At 34.7% G+C, this 27,908-nt stretch overlaps 1 protein-coding gene across 1 annotated transcript; it reads left to right on the top strand.

The window, feature by feature from the left end:
• Positions 1-27,908, top strand: CLDN16 (claudin 16). Its single transcript, XM_065943154.1, has 5 exons — positions 1-475; positions 13,297-13,399; positions 16,712-16,876; positions 19,083-19,274; positions 19,915-27,908. Exons 1-5 carry the CDS (start codon positions 305-307, stop codon positions 20,046-20,048), a joined length of 765 nt encoding a protein of 254 aa, XP_065799226.1. The 5' UTR covers positions 1-304; the 3' UTR covers positions 20,049-27,908.

The raw sequence follows: 27,908 nt of genomic DNA, 5'->3' as shown, positions 1-27,908 counted from the left end.
ATGGGGTGTAACCCTTCTTCCTTCTCTCCATCTTGACGCCAGCACGTGCTTCTTGTGACCACCATGTCCCATTAGCCCACGGTCTGGGCAGAAACCATGAACAAGGCTCTTTTTCTCCCCCACCCAAAACACGCTCAGTCCTTTCGCTGACCTGGCTTCTGATTGGAGGCTGGTTGCTGCAGATAATGACCTCCAAGACCCCTCTGTGGATTACAGCCTGTTTGTTAAGACACCTTAACAGTAGCATTTTGGACATCCCCAGGAACCAGAAGCACAGGAGACTGACAGCATCCCAGCCGCCTGCATGGGCCCAGGGCTGGCAGCCTCCCATGTGTCCTTTCCAGACAGTCTGCTCACTAGGATGAGGGATCTTCTTCAGTATGCTGCCTGCTTCTTTGCATTTTTCTCCGCTGGGTTCTTGGTTGTGGCCACCTGGACAGACTGTTGGATGGTGAATGCAGATGACTCCTTGGAGGTAAGAAGTCAATAGATTCTTTTACTGACCCAAGTCCGTCTGACTTTTCTCTAAGCCCCCTGTCGCATTACATTCTAGGACTAGTGATCGTAGTACTAGCCAAAGTGGATAGACTTATTCCTTACTTGCTACTTACTGAGTCTTTACATTACTAACTTATCTAATACACACAGCTCATCTATGGGGTAGATATTGTTATCCCATTTTACAGATGAGGTAACTGGATAACCCCCCTTTCTTCATAAAGGTAAACTCATACAAGTGTAATTATATAAGCTTTCCAGAAACATCTCTTCCACTGCTGTGTATACCCAATTGAATAACACTCCAGTAACATCCTTTCTCACAAATAGAAATTTGCTAATCTTGAATATAGCATTAAGGGTAATGTGATAGACCTTCTTAAGAAATGATCATCTAAAAGTTGATCAAGTGACTAAACTCAAGTCATATAAAACCTATCCAATTACTGTGTAATGGAAAAATGTCCTTTTAAGAAGTTTCCAAACAGGATAAAAAATTCCGTGTGAAACCAAATCTTTGCAGTGTGTCCCAAAATGGGACAGATGTGAATTCAAGAAATCTTCTTTTAAAAATGAGTTAATATTGGGAACCTAATGTTTGTCCAAGAGATGAGTGAGCGGTTCACATCTGAAAATTTTATTTTTGTCACTAGAGAAGTTCTGAATGAAGTAATTTTGAAATTTAGAATTTTTTTTCAATGGCTATAAGAAGCTGAAAGAGGTAAAAATAAGTTCTTCAGAATCAGCAACTATTCATTAGCAAGACCTCAAAAAGTGTAGGTAAGAAAAAGAAACTATAACAGGAACTCAAATACAGAATATATAGCAACCCACTATGTTCTCCTGTGTACATCCTGAAGAGAACAATTTACTCTAACAAATGCTATAACTTTATGAGGTTTAAGAAAGACGCCAGAGGGCAAGTTTTTTATGTTTTTTCTACTAATTTTGTTTATTAAACTCTCAAGTTGGAGTTTCAGATGGAAAGTAATAATCTTTCTGTTTTTCTGTGTATTATTATGTTTCTGTTTTATTTTTTTCTTTCTTTTTAAATTTCCTCTGACTCCTACATGGCACTTCAAAGCCAATAGAGTTTTAAGTATTTCTTTAGCTAGCACTTGAAAATTATATTTCTGAAAATTGTGATAGAATTGAAATATTATAAAGGATGTGTGTTATATGTTAGTCCAGGGTGCATTATCTGACCATGCACATAACTAGTGAATGAAATAAAGAACTGTCCTTTTAACAGTACTCAGAAAGTGCAGATAGAAACATTCTGCTACCATTAGCTTGCTAGAATATGGACTGTCAGTACTCGGTGATGAATACAAAAATATGCTGGACTTGAGCACACTTAAAATTACCTTTTTAAAAATATGCAAAATCACATCTAAAAGCATTCTTAGAATATTTTCTAATCAATTTGAAAATCTTTCTTCTTAAGCTGATGGAAGTGCTAACTTCACTTGATAAGAAATAAAAATATTAAAAGGGTCAGACCTTGCTGAGATAGATTGAAAGTCCTAGCACTTAAAGTGTCTCCTTGATTTCATTTCAGTACATACAAACAATTTGCCATCTCTTCTGTGCAAGAAGACTTCTAGTGAAAATGAATGGAATGAGCAGTCCAGGTTACTTACCTCCAGTAAATTCTTGTGAACCTTGGACTATAGTTAGTAGTTCCTAGCTTTTTCCATATTTCCTGTACCTGAAATGTATCATAATAAATACTCCCCAAGAAGCCTCCCCATTAAAAGAACCTTTAAAAATTCTCTCCAGCAGTCTATTTGTCAATATTTTGTGGATCTCTCATAATAATTGCTCTTTCATTTGGCAACATATAAAGTCATAATATCTTTAAATGTCAAGATATGATACTCACTGACACAATTATACTGTTCTCCCTCTTTGCTTCCTTCTCGTGGATATATATACATACATACATACATATATATAATTGGCCCATGTTAACAAGTCGCTTTAAACAACTATTGGAATAAAGTTGACACAATAAAAGTGCTTTAAAAAAAAAAACATAGCCATAGAAAATTTAAACAAAAAGGGCTATAATGAATTTTTAACTTTGTTAATCTTTTATTGTGATGAAGACATCAGAGTGGGAAAATGGATTCTATAGTTCAGGATAACATAACAAACATGAAATGTATGTCATGTAAAAGGTGCTCTGCTAATCCTACTAGGGGAGGCAAAGATAAAACAAGAGCAGGTCCTGCCTTTCATGAGTGTACACTTAGACAGGAACAAAGATACCATGAAACTATAATAAAGGGCATAGGCCAATTCATATTGAGAAAGAAATGAAGTACCAATGGAACAAAGAAGATAGGTGATTATTTCCTGTCAGGGACATTGAAACAAGCCTCAGGGAGTAAAAGCCATTGAACAAAGCTTCAAAAAGATCCAAAAGGATTTCAAAAAGTAGAAATGGCAGCAGAGGTCTTCCAAGAGAGGACCAATAGAAAAAAAATACAGAACAAATATGAGTAACAGGGAGCAGGAGGCAGATAAAGCTCAAACACCCCTTGCCTTACTAGAGAATACTCAAAATACAACAAAATAGTATTTTGTCTTATTTACACTTGCCCTGAAGAGAAAAGTTCTTTGAGTTAAGAAAAAGACTGGATGCATGTGTATGTATGACTGAATCACTGTGCTATATTCCTGAAACCAGCATAACACTGTGAATCAATGTTACTCCAATATAAAAAATAAAGAAATAAAAACATTAGGAAAAAGAGCACATGGGATGGTGTCGTGCACAGCCCCAAGTCAGGCAGCAGGGTCCTGAGCCACAGTGCTGCTCCTCCTGTCGTCCCTGGTCCCATGTGTCCTGGAGACACTTCTGTGTGACTAGAACTTGGGTTTTGAGATTATTGTAGCCCGTGTTTGCATCTTAACTGTCTTCTACTGAGCAAGTCACAGCTCGTGTCTTAGGCCCAGTTTCCTCAATTATAAACATGAAGTCAAACTCAGTTGTTTTAAGGCCCTTTTCAGTCTTATATTCTTCAACATCAGAACTCCTTGGCTATGACTGTCTAGAGACATGACTATGTCTTCCAGAGAGATGGCCAGCCAACATAGGAGGACCAATGGCATCTACAGCCTCCCCAGAAATTTCCACTAGGAAATCTAATGTTGATAGTCTTCATTTTTCTGTAGCTTCATATGTTCTTTCTTCTTGTTTCCCACTCTCCTTCCATCCTTATTTTTTTCTCCTTTCTATTCTTCCCCCCTCCCTCCTTTCTTCCTCTTTCTTCCTCCTCTCATTTCCTTCTCCCCTTCTCTTTTTTCCTCTCTTTTAAAAAATCTTTTATGCTCTACTTCCCTTTTCTTCTTTTTTCTTCTCCCCTCCTCTTCTCCTTGATCTCTTTATCCCTCTATTTGTGCTTCCCTTTTTTCTTTTCTATCATCTATCATTCCACAAATGCTCTTTGTCTACATGATACTGTAGTGGGTACACATTATGAAAGAGGGTGAGTCTTGGATCTTCCTTACGTTTCTCCCAGAGTATTGGGGGAGACAAAAAGGTGAGCTCATAGCCACAGTATGCTGTGGCCAGTGCTGCAACTACAGGTACCTCTGAGTGGCCAGCTCACTCAATCATGAATAATCAGTGAAGGCTACTCAGAAGAAGTATCCAAACCAGACTGGAGGAACAGGTGAAAGGGACAGAAAAAGAAGAGAGTATTGCAAGCACGGGATAGGATATAGGCAGAGATCTAGGCATGAGAATGCTGTATGTTAGTGGCTTTGGACATATTTCAGCAAAGCAAGAGTTTCCAGTGTAGGGAAAGAATATAGGTGCTGGATCATCAAGGGATTTGTCTTCACGAAAAATGTAGACCTTATATGGGGGTTTCCCTTATCTCAGTTGTTAAGGAATCCACCTGCAATGCAAGAAACCCAAGCCAGGTTTGATTTCTGGGTTGGAAAGATACCCTAGAGAAGGAAATGGCAACCCCTTCCAGTATTCATGCTTGGGAAATCCCATGGACAGAGGAGGCTGGCAGTCTACAGTCCACGGGGTTCCAAGGGTCAGACACGACTGATCTAAACCACTACCATAGATCTTATATCATAGACAAAAGTGGTTCACTCTAAGAAAACATATATAAATATATATGTTTCAGAAAAATCCATCATTCTGGTTAATGTGGGGATTAGAAAGGGTAAAATGAATTACAGGGAGACCAATTAGAAAGCTTTTGCCATAGAACAGGAGGAAAACATTGATAATCTAAACTAGTGTGGCAACAAGTATTAAAAGATGTGAAGATATGGGAAGCTAAAGAATTTGAATTGGTGGGATTGATAATTGACTGCAAGGTTGATGCACAAGGAGAACTAAAATTTGAAATCCACTTTCCTGTTTTGGTACAATGAAAGGAAGGATGGAATCATTCACCTAAAGCTTAAATGGAGGAAAATTAATCTTTATGCAAAAGTTATTAAGCAAAAATGTTCCTACACCGTGCCATTTCTTTTTCACTTAGATTGTTGCACAGCACCTTGTGGGGGCCAGAAAGGTAATGCTTTGTAGTGTGGATGTTTACAGGTTGAACTTGAAGTTAGAAGGACCTGAGATGAAATCCCAAGCTGCCAGTCAATAACTGTGTGAATTTAGACAAACGTTTAAGTTTTTGTAAAACCACATTTCCTCTCCTATAAAGGGAGAATAATGATATGCACATCCTAAGTGTCTTGTGATAGTTAAATGAGCCTATGTATCTAAAGTATTTACCACAGTACCAGGCAAATATAAATCAGTCAATAAATGTTAGCTATAATATTGTCTATTTGCAGTTTATTGCTTTGTTTTTGTTCTGGAGGTGGAGATGACATTTTGTAGAATGTTCACTGAAGGGAAAAATATGAGATTTAAGTCCTGTTCCTATTTTCTCTATTGATTCTCTTGGACAAATTCTGTTTATTTCTCTGAGCTGTTGGTTTTTCCATTTTAGTTCCTATGATTGTACCCTTTTTGTCTAACCAGGAGAATAAGGCAGAGAATAAAGATAAAATAGCATAAGTATTCTATTAAACGCATTTTAACAGAAAATAAATTATGAATTAATAACATTATTAGTATGTTAATCATATTATGCATAATTCTTTGTTATCCATAGTGAAATTGAAAAGTAGCTCCTCTACAAAGTTACTGGTCTCTCAATTATCAAAAAGAAAAGATGTTTTCACAAGTTTTTTTTTTTCTCATTTTTAAGTTCAACTTTTGTTAGTTATTTACTGAGAAAATCTGCCTTATACCAAGCAATGCTATGATTAAAATTTTATTACCTCAAATAAAAGGTAATCCACATTTGGATTCATTTTATTTTCATAACCAGATTTTCCTCTGGGACTTCCATTTGTATTAATGATTCTACAATTCTTTCAGACATAAGACAATTTTCAGACATAAGACAAGCATTAATGATGCTGCAATTCTTTCAGATATAAAATAAATATTTAAATTATTATAACTAGCATATACCCTGGTTATTTCTATACTAGTTGTATTTTTTAACTGATTTCTAATTCCTTCTGCAGACATTTGAGGCTACAAATGGTCTTTAATTCACCTCATTGTCTCCTACAGTTCCTAGCTCCCCCTTCTAAATAATGGGAACTTAGGAGGTATTTGTTAATATAAACTGAATGGGTGCCTACTATGATAATTGACACACTTACTAAAAGAACCAATAAATAAATGAAATAAAATATGAAGTACTATTTGGAAATCTCACATTGAACAAGAAGTATCTCTATAGAAAGATCATTATTTTTTTCTTTGGCAAGACTTTTCATCTTGTTGCAATTTAAATTTTTCCAATATGTGGATCTGGTTCCTCCTTTTAATCAGATAAGAATAAAGATCCAGTCCCCTGAGATGTATGATAAAATTAGTGAAGACAGTATTCTCATCTAGAAAACATAGCTTTTCTTCCTGGTGCTTCAAAGAGGGAAAGAAATGAAGAAAAGGAGAGATACAAAAGGAAATTAATATTTTATAATAATTCACTCAACATAAATTGTGATCTCGGTCACTGGATAGTAAACATTGCAAAATTAAGATACCATACTTTCATAAGGAAAACATTCTAAAAAGGTGAAATATATGGCTTAAATTAAATAATACATATTACAATTGAAATACTTATATAGCCCATATATGTAAATTAGATATTATCATGAAGACCACAGACATTATATTTTTACCTACTAAGTTTGCGTCGTCCCATTCTTGCCATTTATACCTTTAGCCAGTGCTTCCCAGCTAAGTAAGCAGAGTTAACCAAACATATTTTAGCAAATAAATTCATGGTACATAAATGGAGTAGAAGGGAAAGATGACATTTATTAAGTTTATTTTAATCTTGCTTCCTCATCCTTATAAATTACCTGTCTTGAGTTCTTTTAGACCCTAGAATAGTAAGAAAAAGAAAATAAAATATAAAAATGAAAAGTTCATAACTCTAGTATAAAAAATTCAAAAGTCACTTTTGTTCAAAGTGAAAATATTTCATAGAAAATGTTGTTTACTATAGTATTATTAAAACTTTTGCATCTTAATAAATATATTCAAGTAAGTACTGGAAACAAGTACGTTGCATCTTCAACATTACAATATGCTAGCATGAGGTTGGCAAAGTGATGTGAAACTATAAGTTTCTATTTTATGGTGGTTTTTAAAAGAATATATCTTCATGACTTATCCCAGTTTTCTTTTGACTAGTGCATTATTCTTCCTATATTTTATATTTACATATAAATTCCAATGCACATGCATTTATAACATAATGCATAGTGAAAAAGAAAAATCTTGTTTGATAGTGGTCCAAGAAAAAATATTTACTAACTTGCTGTGTATAATTACTACATATGGAAATCTGAATTAAAGTATTTTAAGTTTCTCTCTTCTCAAAAGATATGTAAAATATATAGAGTCAAGACACACATGCAAAACTGTAGTAAATAAGACAATGCAGGCAAAATTGTGTGTTGTTGCTCATAACACAGAGTGATGAGAAAAGAGAAATTGGCAAAGACTAGGATAGAGATGCCTTAATGGGAAACTGCAAAAGAGTTTAGAATAAGAAATCCCAGGATTAAGAAATTAATTTATGCCATTATATACTCAACTGGAAGAGAGATCATCAATCTAGTTTCCTTAAGTCTTGTCTGTGTGGTATCCTGTTTATCTTTACCACCGTGGTAAATACTTTCCAGAGCCAATTGAGTAGATCGGGTCGAGGCTGACATCCAATCAGCATAAACTCCTAGTTTCAGTAATAGTTCTTTAGTTCTTCGACTCCTGGATTTGGCTACTCTACTCTATTCAGTCAAGCTGAAAGGACATATTAAGCATCAATTGTACATCTAGTGTATCAGTAACCATTTTCCATGGCAAATTTGAAATGAGAGTTAATGTGTATGGAATAGAAAAAAAATGACAAATATTTTCTCTCAGTAAATGTCTACTGGGCATCTATTATACCCTGAGAAGCAGGGGTTGTAAGCTCCTTGAAGCAAGGTGCCATGCCTAACTTGGTCATTGCTGTATCCTCAGCATTAGGTGATTGACTGACATGGAACAGACATTGAATGAATGAACACAGTCTGAAAGACAGACTTGGGAGACTGATGCACATAAATGCATATGAAAAGATAAATGCAACATTATAAATGCTATAGAAATACGGACAGGTTGCTGTAGGATCCAAGAAGACATTAACTCCAGCTGGAGAGACTGGGAGAATCTCATGGAAGAAGACATGCCTTTGAGGAAAGATTTCAATGACAGACAGAAATTTGAAGAACCACTCAGTTCTTGCTAGTTGTTGCTACATGGAACTAGGAATTCCAGGTGGCCAGATTGGCCAGAAATCTGAACTCTTATAAAATCTTCATGTTTTACTGCTGGCAAATAATAAATATTCATATTGGTGACTTGTACTTTTACTGTCACACCTTGGGTAAACTGATTTCTCCTCACTTTAGGATCAACAGATATTCATTGAAATGATATAAAAATTCATCAGGTATCAGGACTGCCCTAGTGGTCCAGTGGATAAGGCTCTGCACTCCTAATACAGAGGTCATGGGTTCGACCCTTGACCAGGTAACTAGACCCCACATGCCGTAACAAAGATCAAAGATGTGTCACAGCCAAATAAATAAATAATAAAAATAAAAACTCTTTGAAAATAAAGTTAAAAAGTGAAAAACAAACCAGGGAAAACATTATTTACAGAAAATTAAATGTTTTCTTTTTGCAGTCACCCTCTATGTTGTTTATCAGTCTAATTTTATGGAGGCTTTCAATGGCTAAGTCAAAGAACTCTCTGGGTAAATGTCACATTGCACTTGAAAATATGTGGGTTATTTTCAAATATCTTTGATATTAATTTCTAGCATAATTCCACAGTAATAAGAGAACAAGCTCTGCTATGATTTCAATGCCTTTAGACCATGAAATTTTTGTACCTTGTTTTACATCCTCAGATATGTTCCAGTGTCTCCTAGCATGCAGTCTATAGGAACTTGAATAGAATTTGTATCCTACTGTTGTGTGAAAATTGTATAAATCTTATTTATGTTGAATTGGTTTACAGTGCTTTTCAGGTCTACTGTATCCTTTTACTTCTCTGTAGATTCATTCTGTTAAGTTTTGAATTTGATATTGAAACTCCAACTAAAAATCTTAATTTATCTACTTAAAAGATAATGGTAGTATATAGTGGAACCACATGTAACCTTATTCTGTGTTTTCCAAGTCTTCTGTAAACGTGTTATCATACTTTTATAATTTAAAAAATAAAAACTGAAATAAATAAAAATAAAAATTATGGAAGTTTTATTTTATATGTTATCTGTTAATATATGGATCACATGTTAAAAGGACAAAGCTTAAATTTGCAGTTGTCCATTTTGGACAACATTGTGAGAAAAAATTATAGTTAATGTCGCTTTTGCCCTTTAAGAAATATTAACCATAATATTTTAAGCATAAGTCTGCTTTGCAAGAACCTTTTCTTAAGACTTTAAGGATTATAGAGTTACCTGACTTCCTCAGAGGGTAAAGAATCTGCCTGCAATACGGGAAACCCAAGGTCGATCCCTGGGTCAGTAAGAGCCCCTGGAGAATGGAAGGGCAACCCACTACAATATTCTTGCTTGGAGCATTCTATGGACAGAGGAGCCTTGCAGGTTACAGTCCCTGGGATCACAAAGAGTCAGACATGAGTGACTAACACTTTCACTTATCTTTCTGCCTTTTAGAGAGTTCCTAATAAGACATTATACAACAGGAGGATAAGTGAAGACTCTAAATTTTAGGCAAGGAGGGCTTTCCTAAATGTGATAAATAACCTACAGTCCTTTAACCTTGTTTTTTGGGCACAAAGGCACCTTTAAGGGTGTCTCCAGTAAGTGTTATAGTAACACAGAAGTTTAGTTAATTACAGCCACTATTCTCACATACCTTGACTGAGTGTGAATACCAAACAATCTAATATTGTGCCCTAGAGCATTAATACCTAATGAAATTGGATTCCTTGTTTCCCCTAATGAGCTCATTGCTTTTCTAAATGCGGTCATTGCGGGTAAATGATCAATAGCCTTGAAAAATGACACCACTACTGGATTATTTTGGCAAGAAACAAATACTTTTTAGCTTAAAATAAGTATCCTCAAATATATATCTCAGCTCATTTTCTAAATAACCTCACATAGAATGACTAAATTAGATTTCATTAGTTCATTTTAGTAGCTGAATTAGCAGGAAATTGGAGATTATTAGTCAGTCTCTGATTATTAGAATAGTGACTTCAGGTCCGCATAACCTAGTTCAAGTTGGAATCAACTAGACCCAGTGTGTTCCTGTTCATTGAGACTCCAACGAGTAAAAGGCTATGAGAGGGCTTTTTTTCTGTTGTATTATAATAGTTTAGTACAAATCGTCTCTACTATATCCATTTCCCCAGGCTGCCATAACACATTACCACAATTTGTTGACTTAATACAAGAGAAATTTACTCTTTTGCAGTTCTGGAGGCCAGAAGTTTGAAGTCAAAGTGTTGGGAGGGCTACACAGCCTCTGAAGGATCATAGAAGAGAATAAATGCATTCCTCACCTCTTCCAGCTTCTGATGACCTAGGCATTCGGTGATGTGAGGCTGAGTCACTCCGAAGTCTGTCTCTGTGGTCACATGGCCCCCTTCTCTTCTGTCTGTCTCTCCTCTGTTTTTCTCTTCTTTTTTTTTTTTTTTTTTTCAGACTTTAAACTTTTTATTTTGTATTGGAACATAGCTGATTAACAATATTTGGTAGGCTGAGGTGAAGAGGGAAGGTACTCAGCCATACATATACATATATCCTTTTTCCCCCAAACCCTCCTCCTATCCAGGCTGGCACACAACATTAAGTAGAGTTCTTTTTTTTTTTTTTTAATTTTTTTTATTTTTTTATTTTTCAGTGGGTTTTGTCATACATTGATATGAATCAGCCATAGAGTTACACGTATTCCCCATCCCGATCCCCCCTCCCACCTCCCTCTCCTTGTTGGTTACTCACTGTGAATATAGCAGTGTGTACATGTGTATATCTCTTATAAGGACACTTATCACTAGATTTAGGGCCACCCTGGTAATTGAAGATGATTTCCTTATCTCAAAACTCTTAATTTAACTACATATGCAAAGTCCCTTTTTCCAAGTAAGGTCCCATTCACAGGTTTTGGGGATTAAAACATGGTTACATTTGGGGGCAGGGGTTGCCATTCAACCAATTACATCTGCTTTTCTCAACTTTCATATGGTTCATTAGTAATGCTCAACTTAGTCACAACTCAGGTTATTATGATGCTTAAGTACTTTACAAATTTTATCATTTATTGAGCAAATTACTTGTATTATGTATGTTTGAAATTTTTAGTTCTTATAGTCACTCTAGTATTAGTTCCTATATAAAGACAAGGAGTTTGAAGCTCGAAAAGGTAAGATCTTGCTCAAAGAAACAACACACGTAATGAGTGTCAATTTAAAGTCTGTTTTATCAGTTATAGTTTAAATTTTATGTGTATACAACTTTGGGCTTCACTGGTAGCTCAAACAGTAAAGAGTCTGCCTGCAATGCAGGAGAACCAAATTTAATCCCTAGTTTGGGAAGATGCCCTTGAGAAGGGAATGGCAACCCACTCCAGTATTCCTACCTGGAGAATTCCAGGGACAGAAGAGCCTGGCGGGCTACAGTTCATGGAGTCGCAGAGTCAGACAACTTAGCAATTAACTCTTTCATTTTTCATATAACTTTGTATGGTCATATCCTCCTTCAGAAACTGATATGTTAGATTTCATAAGATGAATTTTCTGTATTAAGTTTTTAGTCTTTGTGGTGTCTCAGATCAGATGTGTGTACTAAGTCGTTTCAGTAAAGTCTGCCTGCAGTGTGGGAGACCCACGTTTGATCCCTGTGTCAGGAAGATCCCCTGGAGAAGGAAATGGCAAACCACTCCAGTACTCTTGCCTGAAGAATCCTGTAAATGAGGAGCCTAGCAGGATACAGTCCATGGGGTCGCAAAAAGTCGGACACAACTAGGGACTTTGCTTTCACTTGCAGCCAGCAGTGAAGTCTTATTTGCTGCACAAAACAACTTCAAAGCAGAACATGGGGCAGGGAGTTTCATAGTATAGTTATTCTCTGATATAATTTTCTTTTGCAAATCAAAATGTTCTATATTCCTTTCTTCTCCACATCAGTTATAATCTTCCTGCTTTTCATTTCTCTTCCCACTCTGCTCTGTTATTTATTCTTTCTTTAAGGAATATTTTAAGCTTTCATTTTCCAAGATAATTTTTGGTTAAAAAACTATTCCCAGATTGCCAAAATAATGTGAATCTGTAATTGAATCAGAACAAGCAATCATATTAGCTCTGTTCCATATGCAACAGTTCTGTCAAGAATACTTGAAAACATTTCCTGTTGGCATGTTTATAATTCTAGGATATGTGTTTTGACTTACAGCTTATAAAGTATGAGAAGTTTCAGGACACTGCTACCTTTTAGCTTTAAAGTGGCTATTTAGAATCATCTGTACAACATTTCTAAGTAGTAGTGGTTTACAACTGTCAGGTTGTACGAAATTAATGTTCAGTTTGTTTACATCCACATCTTAGCTTAAGCATTTGTAGTCTGTCAGTGGAGCAGGGGTGAAGTCGTGTGGTCTTTATATTTCATTTATTGTTGTCTTTCTGTATAACTTTCTTTGACCATTATTTTAAATTTGTGAATTTCATGTATAATAAATGCTTCTTCATGGGATTCATGTTCATGATGAAGAAAAATTAATGTACATTCCTAGTAGATTCAAGATGTCAACAGTGATCACCTATTGTTATATTGATTTTTTTTATAAGTAAATGTCAGCATAGCAAAATGAAATGAAGTGCTGCCAGATTAGATCGACATGATGATGGAACCAGCCATAGGCATCTGCATATGTTTAATTCTGATTTTAGCCATCTTCAGCATGACTTATTCCCCCTCCACTCCCAAATCAGGAAATAAGTTTACTCTCTGTTGAGAAAAGTCTTTATTGTTAGTGCTTAAGAGAAATACTCTGGAATATATGGTGTTTGTTGTCAGTGAAATTCAGATCACCCTTGTAAGCACTGTACTTTGCTTTTAGTCTCATAATAGCCAAGTTCGTCCTTTGATCAAGGTAAACCGAAGTGCGTCTGCCTGGCCGTTTCACATGTTGTCTTCTCCAACCTCTAGGTGAGCACCAAATGCCGAGGTCTCTGGTGGGAGTGTGTCACAAATGCTTTTGATGGAATTCGCACCTGTGATGAGTATGATTCTATACTTGCTGAGCACTCCTGTACGTATGCCTTACACACCCCTCCTTGTCAGGGCAGGGAGACCAAAGGAAATTGAACTCAGGTTTCCATGATGTGTTTTTGCCTTCTACTATACTAAAGTTCTGTTCAGTTTTAAATGCTTCAGTTAAAATTTTAGTTTATTATTTCTGCAATGTGAATTGAAGCATTTTTAGCATATTTAGTCTTTCCCCGTCTATTTATAAATTCCTTTAGGGTAAAATTGTTACTTTATTCAGGTCTGCTCTCCCACAAACAGTCTGTTATAGTGCTTATACACAGTAGGCTCATAGTAAACACTTAAAAATGAAATTAATTCTTTAAGGGCAGTGATTTTTATGATTAGAGTTGATAGGTTAGATGAAAAGATTTCAGAGAAGTCTTTTAGCAATGACTTAGGTCAGGTAGAAAGTTTACAATGTTTCAGTGAGTGATTTGCTAAGAAAGAGAGCAGGTGGAGGCAGAGGGGCAGATAGGGAGACAAAGAGAAAAAGGCAAAGAGACCCAGACTGTGGGATCAGGGAATGAAAAATATTCAGCTATGTGACACATTTTTAGAAAATATAAAAAGCCAGTTCCTCATCTTCTCTACCTTTAGCTTTAAAATATAATGAGGTGTCAACAAGGCCCTTGTTTCTATGAATAAAGAGATTTCACAGATTGAAAAGCCTTATTACTGATTTCTCTCCACTCTTCTCCATACTATTTATTTATTTATTTAGAACATCAAACTGTGCTGTTGCAACCATTAAAGCAAATTTGTTTTAATCTCTTTAGAATAAAATGATGGGTGGTGGTACAACATAGCAATTTATTTTTTCAAGATAAATGACAAGTAAACCCTTAGAATGTGACTTTTCCCCTGGACAGCTATTTCAGTCCAGGGAGAAACACTTAAAAGGAGTTGTGCTCTAAAAACAGCATTCTCTGCCATTTAGGATTTGAGTGCCTGGAATACTGTTTAACATAATTCATAAGGCTTTTATTTCATTTTTTCAGTTAAAACAAAACCTTTTATGTTTTCTCTTTTTCCTTGCACTAACTTAGTTCTACATAGAAAGAAGCATGATTTGGTCAATAGGAATGGACTTTTGTGTTCACTTGAACACTAGGCTATTCTAAAAATTCAGGGTTATGTTTAGAGCTGAGAAGAAACTAGAAAGCTACAATATTTCCAACTTTTAAAATATTGTTATGTATATTTATGCAAGAAGAAAATAAAATCATTCATAAGCCTACTACACAGAGAAAGTCACTGTTTGTACTTTAAAATTGTCCTGTATCTTTTGCCTATACTATTTCACATTTTCCTCTTGATATATTTTTATCTATTACTTTTAAACAATATCCTAAAAAATCTCTTAGTATCCTTTAAAAATTCTACCATATGCTTAAAGACAAAAGAGATAAAAATGTGTTCTAAGAAACTAATGACCTGTATCCTCTAAGTTAAGATGTTACCTATAAGAGAGTAGGATTTTATTTTTAGTCTTTGATATCTTTTATACAATCACAATTAGACCACCTTTCTCCTTGCTCTTGTCTACCTAGGGTATTTAGACTCAGATGCATTTTTTAGGACTCTGTTGATACTGTTAGTCTGAGTCCATCTCACTTCTTCAAATCAGAGTATTTAATATTCTGGTAGCCAAATCCCAGACAATCTCCAAAAGGAGATTCCTGACTGGCCAGCGTCAGCAACCTACTTGCAGAGCTGCCTTCTTGAAACTGGACTAGCTCTACGGTCCTTGGATGACACCATAGGAGTGAGTCCTCAAGTTCCACGGAGCATCTGAATCACACTTTGTATGGGAGTCTAGGTCAGACAGGGGAAGACCAGGGCGCACAGTGATTTCAGGGCACTCTATCCAGATGACAGTCCTGGCCCTGTTGACCTAAGTTTCAAAGGGGACTTACAAAACTTCAAGGGAAATACTCCAGAGGGTGGGACCACTTGGTGTGGAGTGCTGAACAGGAGGCTTACATGTGTATACCCGTTTGAGGATCAAGGAGATCTGTCGAACTATACAAATTATCACCTAACAAGTTACATATTTTAATCTTTCTTCAATTTTGAAAAAAAAAAATGAACCTTAGATTTGGCCTACATTTGACTCTAAATTTTAAAAAATATCGTCACATTTTGATATCTTAAATATTCACCTATTAAGGTACAGATTGATTTTATGCATTGATTTCCTCTCTTAGATGAATTATGAAAATATTTTATTGGAAGATTGGCCACATTTTTACAGGCAGTCTATAACTAAGTAGGTCCTAAAGTCATCTCACCATTGGGGAAAAAATTATTTCAATAAAATGAAACCCCAAATCACTATGAAAATAAAACATAATTACTGTAACATCAAAGCAATACATTTTATTACTCCTCTCCACTAGCCAGCTAAAGTACCAATAGTTCTGACTTCAGATAATTAATCCTCCATTAGTGGTAACATTATCCTAGTTTTAATTTAGTATCACTAGGACTCACAATTGAGGAAACTTTCATAGTTGATATTCCCATTATAGATGACTGCTACCATTCTACTTCTATTTACCTGATCTTCTCTTTCCTGGACTTTCCGCCATATATTCTCATTGGCGATGGCTTTAAAATGTGTGCAGTTGACAATGCAAGGTGGATAGATTAATGCAGAGTGTTGGCCAGGAAGGGTCACAGCATAAAGGAATTAAAAGAAAATATGATTCTGGCTTCCAGAAATCGTCTACTTAATAACAGAAGTTCCTTCTCCTTCTAAAGATTTTTTGATGGCTCCCACCTGAATTGTCATGAGACATCTTGAACTATTTTATTCTTCTCCTCTATATCAAATTCTAACCAATTATTTACACTTTTTCAATAGAAATTCAAACAAATATAGTGATTAATTATTTAATGAATATTTATTGGGTATCTTTGGAAGAAGAAATACTCTATTTTCAATATGGCTTTCAGCTAATACTTGTGAACAAGACTCATTCCAAAACAGGAGGAAAAAGAGAAATAGTTATTTAGTCTCTGCCATATGCCAGGCACTTTGCTAAGAGGCCAACAAGATCACAATAAGCAGTGCTTAAAAAAATAATGTTTGTTTAAACAATTAATGTCAGTAGTCTTATAATACTTTTGAATTTTATGAAAAAATTAAATAAGAGTATTTATTTTCAAGTTCATGCACATTTAAAGTGCGATTGTGTTCACTGGGCATGTGCTGATGTACGCGGTTGTGTTTTTCTCTTTGGTGCACCTCTGTGTATTAACATGTCTCCTGCCTCTGATTATGCTGAAACCACGTGCTCTGATCTTCTAGTGAAGCTGGTGGTAACTCGGGCGCTGATGATTACTGCAGATATTCTAGCTGGGTTTGGATTTATTACCCTGCTCCTTGGACTTGACTGCGTGAAATTCCTCCCTGATGAGCCATACATCAAAGTCCGCATCTGCTTTGTTGCTGGAACCACATTACTGATAGCAGGTACTGGTCTGGACTAGTGATGGGGATAAAGATACTCAACTAAGGTCTTGGGATGAAGAAGGGTGTTGTTCTGAAGGAGTTCATTTTAGGATCATACGTGACTTGATTTTCTAGAATGAAGGAATAAGGAGTACATCCACCAACCCTGCTTTCCTTAGTTTTGTAATCAGATATTAATCTTTGGCTAATATCCCCAATCAAGGTTTTTGATGTCCTCAAACAATTTTTAACCACTTAAAAAGTATATAAAGCTTTAAATTTTTAAAAACTTTTTTGGTGATTATTCTTGAAGTTAAATCCTAACAATTTTTAACCACTTAAAAAGTATATAAAGCTTTAAATTTTTAAAAACTTTTTTGGTGATTATTCTTGAAGTTAAATCCTAAAGCAATCCCCAAGCTGCCACCACCTTGCCTGTACACATCCTCACCAATTCTTTACAATGACCTAAGCTGCGTCAAGTTCTATATTAGACTTTTCTCATGTGCCAACTCATATGATCATATCTGTAACAATAAACAAGTATGATCTTATCTTCACTTAAGCAGAGAATAAGTGGATTTCTGAAGACATAAATCAAGCAAGACTAAAAAACAATAAATCAAGATGCACTTTATATGGGGTTTATTAGTGCAACAGCAAAACTGATATTTTCCTGAAGTCAGTCATTAATTTCAATTTAGTCATCCTAAATAAAACACAGTGTCTTTCTTGGATCATAATGCAAATTGGGAGGAAGTGCACTATGAAAAAACCAAAATGTAGGAAGATTGAAAACTGATAAGTTTACCCTCCAAAGTGAAAACCATCTTCTTTTTTGGTAGCAGCAAACAGTCACCAAAGCAAATTTAAGTGGGAAACTGACTGGAACGTGAAGGGTAAATTGATGAGAATTCTAAAACTATAAATACTTGGAGATATGTATATATGTGTAATGTGGGACTTTAGGTCAGTTAAATTAATCTGTCTCCTTTTCTTGGTCTGCAAATTAGGGTAGAGTCCCAGCAATAGTATCCATTCTTAATTGTTGCTATAATCCCAATGTGGGCAGAGTAAACTCATAGCAGAAAGTCTTACCCATCACGTGGTCAAAAATGGGATCTCCCTGATATTTTCACACAAGGCCTTAAGGATCCTAAATTGCACTAAAAAGTCACAATAATTTATTAGTTTTTTTTTTCTTTTCAAAATATCCATTCCCATATCCAGCTTAGTGAAAGCATAAACCTTTGTATGTAACAATGTGCTTTATTTAGCAATTTAGACATCATTTAATGCTATGCAATTTTGTTCTAGAATTCTTTTTAAGACATCACTAGGTAATCTACTCTATCTTTTTTAATAAAATATCAGAACTAAATTTAAAGAAAAATAAGTCAATGAAGAAAATTCCTTCAGGATTGGCTAAAGAGATGACTGAATAAATCACCCAAGATGACTAAAAACTTGGAATTATCAATTGAAATAAGTATGCTATATATATATATATAATCTGTTTTAAGTTTCAAAAAAAAAAAAGAATTTTCATGCTAAACCTATAGGCTGCAGTATTACAGAAAAGATGTAGTAATTTATGCCCTATATTCTAAAGATTACTATGTGTTCATGATCAGGTTCTTCTTAAACTTGTTGCATTAAATAATTGTGAAAAGAATGCAATGAAATTGTGATTTGAAATCACAGACTTACTAGGAAAAATGTGAGAGTTTCTTGGGGGCTTACGGATTTCAGAAACACTATTTTCATATAGTCTTTTTTTCTACAACTGCCCATGATTTTTTCTTCAATCCGAACCCTGACATGCAATGTATACCTGTAATTTATACATGTGAAAGGACTTTAGTTGCATCATTTAAAACCAGTCAATTTTCAGAAAGACAAATCTCTGAGGATTAGATTTTATTTGAAATAAATAAAATTCTTAGTCTATTCTTACATATGGTGGGTGTGGTAGATAAATTTTCAATTTCTACTTCAGTTATTTGCTTTTAACCCCAAATCACTAAAATTACAGGTGTTGATTATGTAGTAGATGTAACTTCAATCATGGGTCTGGGTGGTGTGGTGGGTCAGGAGAGTCATAGACTAATCTTAAATACAACATGATAGAATACTCTTAAATACAATACAATAGAATAACTTAATCTTCTTGGATTTAGATTTGGAAAAGACCTGAATTATTTTTAGCAATTTCCATTTCTTTCAGGTGCCCCAGGAATAATTGGCTCTGTTTGGTATGCCGTTGATGTTTATGTAGAACGTTCTTCTCTGGTTTTGCACAATATATTTCTTGGCAACCAATACAAATTTGGTTGGTCCTGTTGGCTTGGAATGGCTGGTTCTTTGGGTTGTTTTTTGGCTGGTGCTATCCTCACATGCTGTTTATCTCTCTTCAAAGGTAAGGACAAAATAAAATAGCACACTTCCTTGCCTCCAGTGTTATTTCTCCCAACCTAATGCAAACACACTCACCAGCCCAAAGTAATATTGATAGCTTGATACTTATCTATTACCATTAGGAATTTCTATTGCTCAAGGACAACTGATTTTTAATACTAGAACCTTACTATCCAGTTAGTGATATATTTGCTGAAAAAGGAAGCAAAGGAGCTACAACTGTGTCCAATACCCAAATAGATAATGATTATTTCAATGTGTCATTATCTTATATATCTCATCTCACACAAGTGAGTAAATTTTTTTCTAGAGTTAAATAGAGAAGTAGATGCAGAGTCAAATCAAATGTATCCTTGTTGTTAAAGAATGTAATGTGTTACTATTAGGTTACTAAAATGTCACTGAAAAAAACTTGGAAATTTCTCTTCTCATAAAAAAAAAGGGAAATTACTTGGCTGAATTTTAAATCTAAAAACAACTTTCAGGTTGAAACCCTTAGATTTTCTTCTAGGGTTCTTAGATGATTCCTTCTTCGAATATTTATATTCTTGCCTCTTTGAAAGAATATCTAATTACATTTTCTTGAAAGTTTACTGAGCCATAATTATTTTTATATCACTACATTTATCTCTTCCAAACAGATGTTGGACCTGAGAGGAACTATCCTTATTCCACGAGGAAAGCCTATTCAACCACAGCTGTTTCCATGCCGTGGTCACATGTGACCCCTCGAACACAGACTGCCAAAATGTATGCTGTCGACACTAGGGTGTGAAGTGACATGTATCAGTCTTGTGTATATATATTGTTTAACTAATCAAGTGAGTTCAAGTTAACCAAATAGTAGATCTATCCAGGAACAGACATCTAGGCCTCAAGGCCAACTAAATTAACTGCTCAGCTTACTCAAAAAATTAGAATCTCTTATTGTTTCTCCTTCTTAATTATTACTTTCTTCCATGTTCTTTTACCATCTCTCTCTCTCTCTCTCTCTCTCTCTCACTCACTCACTCACACACATACACACACTTCCCCTGTATTTGATGGTAAGGTTGCTGCGATACAAAAACATTTATTGTGATTTCTACATTGGTACTAGAGATAGTGACATGGTGGTATTAAAATGAAATGACTCTTTTTAAGAATGGACAGAAACTTTCAAAGGAGGCCAGAGATTCTAATCTTTGAAGGGACTGACAAACTCTTAGCTCTTTCCCTGGCTTTTGGCTCACTTTTTGTGTTCTCCACTGAGTGAGTTATTTGATAACTCTGAAGAAGATGATTTTTCCAAATTCAAACCAGTATTTCAAAGCTTACCATTGGTCTGATCCTGTTAAAATAGAAAAAGAAAAGAACAGCTCCATGTACCAGCCACTGGTGGGAGGTAAAGATAAAAGGTGCCCTCTCAATGCTCTAAATGTCGAAAGCAAATGCTAAATTAATACCAAATTAATATCAGAGTCAGTGCTGACTTTCTTCCTCATGAGCAACATAAGAGATCTGTGTATTATTTGATCACTACTCCAAGTTTGCTTGTATATTGTCAAACATTAAACCACAGCAGTTAATAGCTAAACCAGGGAGTTCACTTAGTATTGATTGGGCATCTAAATGCCTTTCAAGAATGTGCCATATTAGAATTCACTGATTCAGGTGTCCTCTCACCACTGGATCCTCAGTAGCCAGCAAAATAGCCAACATATGATGAAATGTAATAAATATTTTTTTGCTTGAAAGCAATAAAGGCTCACAATTCTCTACTGAAAAAAGTCAATTTTCCTCACAAAATATGTGCTTTTTGAAAAAAATAGTTATATACACATTTAAAGAAATCAATGAAATATTGCTAATGGCTTTTATTCATATACATAATATAACAATTCTTCAATTTTTAAACTGTAGAGTTTTTTTAAAGCTATAAAATTTAACCTTAGTTTTTCTGTTTCCTTGAAAGTCTCATGAATAGCATTAATAGTCATGCAGTACCTTAACAGATTATGAAACCAAACTAAAAATCAGTTCTCTGGAAAATGGAAATACAGTTATGAATTTCTGAAGCCTTCAAAAAAAGTGTTTCCAATTTAAAAAGCTAAATAATGTAAAAATAAGATAATAGCATCTTTTTCACATGTCGTTGAAAATGATTATCTGAGAGAATAATATTGAAACATGTATGTTATGAATTGTGAAACAGATCGCCAGTCCAAGTTTGATGCATGAGACAAGTGCTGGGGGCTTTTGCACTAGGATGACCCAGAGGGATGGGATGGGGAGGGAGGTGGGAGGGGACTTCAGGATGGGTAACACATGTAAATCCATGGCTGATTCATGTCAATGTATGGCAAAAACCACTACAATATTGTAAAGTAATTAGCTTCCAACTAATATAAATAAATGAAAAAAAAAAAAGAAAGTGATGTTCATACTTCACAAGCATCTCTCTACCAGTATCTCAGGAGAATTACTAATCTAATCTTAGAATTAAGAGTGATTGGTTGATGCACTTTTACTTCATGGATGTTATTAACTGTTTAATAGACATTTAGCAAAATTAATTATTATGTTTATTAATTATATGGGTTTTATTCCAAGCATTTTAAAATTTATTTTTTGTTCTTTTTACTCAACCTTGGCATTTAAATTTTTTATTCCCACATTTATTTTATGATTTATTGTCTGTCATGTTTTGTATATTCTAATAAGTATCTTGAAATATTTCTGGGAAAACACAGGGCAAAATTAATTAAATAATTAATTAAATTTTAGAGATACAAAATTTTCCCTCCTTAAAGTTTTCATTTTTATGAGAAAATATTTCAGAAGATTATGGGGATAATTAAAATCTATGACTGTTTTGAATTTTTTTCTCAATAAAAACATTTTGCATATCCTAGGAAAAATATTAGTAAATTTTTGAAAATTCCCTTGGGAATCTTTATTCCTAATCCACAGCAATTTAATGAAGCATCCCCCAATAAAGCAGCTAGTGAAGAGCAAAGCAAATGTCAAATTGTGAAGAAGCAATAATTGACACAATGATAGATCAATATGCTTGGAAAGAAAAAATAATATAAGTCCAAAATATATACATATCTGGCTATTAGATTGAAATATTAAAACACCCCACTCAATCTGAGCACTATAATTTAATCATGTCCTGTTAATTGTGATGAGAAAAAATAAACTTCATAAAATGGAAAAATAAAATATTTATAAACAAAAAAGATTTAATAAAAATTATAAATTTATAAAATTTATAATGTCTTTAATATCATATTTTAAACTGAAATTGGCCTTTTGTTATTAACAAAGTTATCTGTGTGCATTGTATAACAGAAAGCTGGAAAGCACAACCAACCAAAACTTTATCTTACTAAAATATAGTGGGACCATATGCTCTCTACCTATATCAGTACTCCTAAAATCCTATTGAACATCTGCACATTCTTCCAGATATTCTGTTTATGCATATATGTACAAAGACAATATATTTCTTTTTTAAGAGTGCATTCCATATGTGTGGCTTTTTAATAAAAATTTCCTCCATTAACTATCATTGTCTTTTCATAGCAATAACTTTTCGTCTTATCTAACACGCAATCCATGTTTAAATTTACCCAAATTTCTCAAAATGCACTGTACTACTGATTTCTTTAAATCAATATTTGCATTTCCTCTGGTTGTTATGCCACTCAAGTCTCTTTTAATCAAGCTACATTTTCTTTCACCATTCCCTAATTTACTTAAAAGAAAAAAAAGCTGAATAGTTTTTCCTAGCTTGTTCCATCTTCTGGATTGTCTGGTGGTTATTTAGCTTGTTTTTCTATACCTTGTATTTCCAGCAAATTGAAATTTAAATCAAAAGGCTTTGAAGAAATCAAGTTAAATAGTTTCTAAAACATACTGTAAGTGATGTGGAGTGTATTTGGAGACCTAATATCTGGTTGATTTAGACTTAATTATGCTAAAGTTGTCCACTGGATCAAGGTGATGCTTATCTGATTCCTCCATTCTTCAGTTGTATGTATTTTCCCTTTAGTGACAAATACAAGTGATTATTGTGGTTTTATGTTAGAAATTACAGAAATATCCTATTCTTGATCAACCATAATAATAATTTTAAATTAATACTTTTAAAGTTAATAATCTTTATTGGAGTCAATACATTGCTTACAGTTTGTAAAAAGATGGTTTTCTAATTCTGTTCTATCTTCATCTGTAGTAAAATTTCTTTTGAAAAATAAGCCTTAGTTTCTTTGAGTTACCCTGAAAAGGCAGGATAAATGCTTAAAATTCTTCCCCTTCATTTGTCAATTCACTAATACAAAATAAAGAGTTAGTTTATTAGTGAGATAGTATGTAATTTATCATCCAAACAGGGACAATTTGAAAGTAAAAGTAGTGGCCATTAGTAATTAAGTCAGGTCTTTCCTGGAAAGGTAAGACGATATGGCCCTTCTTTTTAATAATTCAAAAGGTGATGAATATTGTTTTTTCAATATTTGTTTATATTTAAGTATCACTATCAACCTACAATTTACCATTAACTCTATGTGCTTTAATCCATAATAGTGATTGTTATTATGATACTTAAATGCTTAAGGTCTGTAAATGATACAGACCTTTGGTCTGTGTGGGCTCTTATAAACTAGCTGTTGTGTTTTCTTGATACAGTAAAGATGATTTCCACACAGGGGGATTGGACAATACAACTATACAGATGTCTCATTATGTCCTTCACCATATAATTTCCTTGTTTATAGTACTGTAAACTTTAAAAGTTTCAGATATGTTGATATTATAATGATCAATATATAGTTCATTATCTTTTCTCTCTTTGATGGTTGTGTCAGTTTCCTCTTTCCCTTCCTCCTGTCAATGCTTTACACCACAGTCAGATGGAGCTTTTAAAAAATATTTATCCAATAATGTTACCTTACATGTCCTCCTACTGTTTCTAGGATAAAGTAACAAACATTTTAGCAAGATTTTAAAAGGCCGGCCATGACTTGGTCCTTGGATACCTCTCCTACTTCTTTGAGCACTCTCTCCCTTTCTTCAGTTCAGTTGCTCAGTCATGTCTGACTCTTTGTGACCCCATGGACTGCAGCAGGCCAGGCTTCCCTGTCCATCACCATCTCCCGGGGTTTGCTCAAACTCATGTCCATTGAGTCGGTGATGCCGTCCAACCATCTCATCCTCTGTCATCCCCTTCTCCTTCTGCCTTCAATCTTTCCCAGCATCGGGTTCTTTCCAATGAGTCAACTCTTCACATCAGGTGGCCAAAGTATTGGAGTTTCAGCCTTAGCATCAGTCCTTCCAATGAATATTCAGGACTGATTTCCTTTAGGGTGGACTGGCTGGATCTCCTTGCAGTCCAAGGGACTCTCAAGCGTCTTCTCCAACACCACAGTTCAAAAGCATCAATTCTTCGGCACGCAGCTTTCTTTATAGTCCAACTCTCACATCCACACATGACTACCAGAAAAACCATAGCTTTGACTAGATGGATCCTTGTTTGCAAAGTAATGTCTCCACTTTTAATATACTGTCTAGGTTGGTCATAACTTTTCTTCCAAGGAGCAAGCGTCTTTTAATTTCATGGCTGCAGTCACCATCTGCAGTGATTTTGGAGCCCCAAAAATAAAGTCTCTCACTGCTTCCATTGTTTCCCCATCTATTTGCCATGCAGAGATGGGACCAATGCCAGGATATCTTATCACCCTCCAATCAAACTGCACTTCAGCCTCTGCCTCAAAAGCCATATGCTTGTCTTGCTTCAGCTCTGGGACCACTTTTCCCTTTCCCGTTCTTATCCCGTCATCCTTCTTGTCTCCAGGAACACATAACTTCTTCAGGGAGGCCTCCCCGACTTCCACTAGACTAGGTTCCCCAACACCCAAGGGCTCTGCTTTCATTACCCCATTGCCCTTCACTATGAGTGCGGTTTCCTGATCTGTATCTCAATCTTGCAAGTTGGCAAATTCTGAAAAGGCAAAACACTTCCTACTTTGTGTACTGCTGTATTCCTGGCACTGTGCCTGATGCATTGTAGGCCATTAATGCATATTTATGAATAAATGAGTGAATGAATGATGATAATACCTTAGTCTGGAGAAACTAAGTATTTTATTTGTGTCCAACGTATGCAATTAATTGTTCATTGAATTTTTCCTTCCATAAGTCATGCACACATTTATGCAGTTTTGTTGAAAGACCATCTCTATGTTTTCAAGCAGCCTAAGGCAAAGAGGGGACAGAGGCATAAAAAAATGAAACTTTAGAGTACAATAAAATAATTGCATAATGTCACTGTGAATGAAATGTCATGGGAAAAGTGACCCCTGCTTCTACTTTTGGAGTCAGGGAAGGCTTCAGAGAAGAGGGAAATTTCAGTTGCATAAAGGAAGATGACAGGCATTTTCAAAGAAAAGAAATAACAGGGAAATGATTCCTTATAAAGAAAAAAATGTGTACAAAGAAATAGAATCAAGAGAGGGCAGCTATTTTGCTAAAGATTGTAATTCCATGACCTCAGAACATAACTGGGATAAGGTGGTTTTGAAATTCGCATATTACTTTAAAATGAAAACCCTAGGAAAACAGTAGTTTTCCCCTTTTCAAGAAAGAAAATGAAGATGAAGAAATTTGCTAAAAAGCACTCATTACAAATACAATCCAAGGTCATAAGGTGCTAGTGTTACTCTGCCAGTAACTATCCTGGCTTCCCTTCTACAGTCAGCCTCTTTGAAGCATCATCTATGAGGCAAAGTCTTATTAAGGCAGACTTCACCATCACAGAGATAAGTTTGATTCCCAAATTAATCTTCCTACCATATAGTCTCCTTTACACTTCAGTCTTCTTTCAAATCAATTCTTTTACCTTTTTGGTTTTGTTTCTTTATCTCCACATCCTCATGCTGGAAAGAATAGTTCCAATTTCATTTTAAGGAGGTAAACTGGGAATTATTTGTAAAAAAAATATATTCTTAGAGCAGTTTCTGTAACTCTGAACTACTAAATACTTTCAAGTGAATAATTTTGGCCCCTGATATGCAGTGATATATTTGGAAAACAATATAATACATAATCCAATATTGGTTACCCTAGGTTTTCATTCAAAAATCTGGTGATTTTTCACTTAAAATTTTTATTGAAATAATCTTTATTTGTTTAAAACAGAAAAGAATAAAGAATAAAGCATCAGACAAATAAAATCACCAATTATCCTCACACCCAAAGAGTGTCTGTTAACATAGAGAAAAATTGTATATGGGTAAGATTTTTCAAAACTTAACAATACAGAATGCAAATATTATACAATGTCTCTTTTACCCACCTTTATGGTTTTCCCCCACCATCTCTCTCCCAAGACATATAACTATCACGTATTTCTTCTATCTTAACAAAGAAAAGATTTGAAATTTGTGGCATATATAAATCCTTTGAAAATATATACACCATACTGCTATTCTTTATCTTCTCTCTAAAAATAAAATTAATAGCTATACTTATTGATGAGCTTCCCTCGTAGTTCAGCTGGTAAAGAATCTGCCTGCAATGCAGGAGACCCTGGTTCGATTCCGGGGTCAGAAAGAAAGGATAAGACACCCACTCTAGCATTCTTGGGTTTCCCTGGTGGCTCAAATGGTAAAGAATCCTGCAGTCTCCCTGCAATGCGGGAGATCTGGGTTTGATCCCTGGGTTGGGAAGATCCCCTGGAGAAGGGAATGGCTACCCACTCCAATACTGTAGCCTGGAGAATTCCAGGGACTGTATATACATGGGATCACAAAGAGTCAGACATGACTGAGCAATTTTCGCTTTCACTTGTCATACTTAATAGCATTTCCTATATCATCTCATTCTTTTTAATGGCTGCATAGTTCTTTGTTCATATGTACCATTGTTTGTTCCCTTAATCATCTCCACTGTTGCTGCCATTTTTCCTATTATTAAGCACAGTGACAAGAATACGCTTTTGAAAACATCTTTGCCTTCTTGTAAGATTATAACTATAAAATTGCCTTCTGTGTGTAGAAGTACCAAATCCATGAAAATATGTATTATCATTTTTGATACATGTAGCCAAATTGGCCTCCAAGAAAAGTTATGCTAATTCATACTTCTCCCAGTGGTATATAAAAATGCTTATTTTCCCACAACCTTGCCAACACATGATATTAGCAATGTTTAATACTGTTACCACTTTTACAGTTAAAAATGATACACTGTTTTGATTTTCATTTACCTAACTAAGTTGAGTACAGTTGATAAAGTTTTTAAAATAATCACTAATTGTTTGAATATTTATTTCTGGAGATGGAAATTATGGGTTTTGTTTTCTTTTTGATTCCCTGCTATGGTCTATTTCCAATTTCAAAACATGTATTTATTTTCTCAAAATGTGTTATATTGTACTTACTAGCAATAGTACTTGAAATATTTTTAGGTGGTACATTAAATATTTTTATTTTATAGCAACCTACTCATTTTTCTGTGGATTTGAAAAAGCATGTTTCCACTTGGGCAATTTAACGTTTTCATTTAAATACATTTAAGTTTGAAACCGAGTTGATTTTAAAATAAAACAAAAATAAGTAAAAATGTTTTTGTGTATATCAAAAATAGGTAA

Source organism: Muntiacus reevesi, chromosome 8 (assembly GCF_963930625.1).
Source record: "Muntiacus reevesi chromosome 8, mMunRee1.1, whole genome shotgun sequence".
Lineage (NCBI taxonomy): Eukaryota > Metazoa > Chordata > Mammalia > Artiodactyla > Cervidae > Muntiacus > Muntiacus reevesi.
The sequence above is the reverse complement of the archived record's forward strand: the minus strand, read 5'-3'. Positions and strand labels throughout refer to the sequence as shown.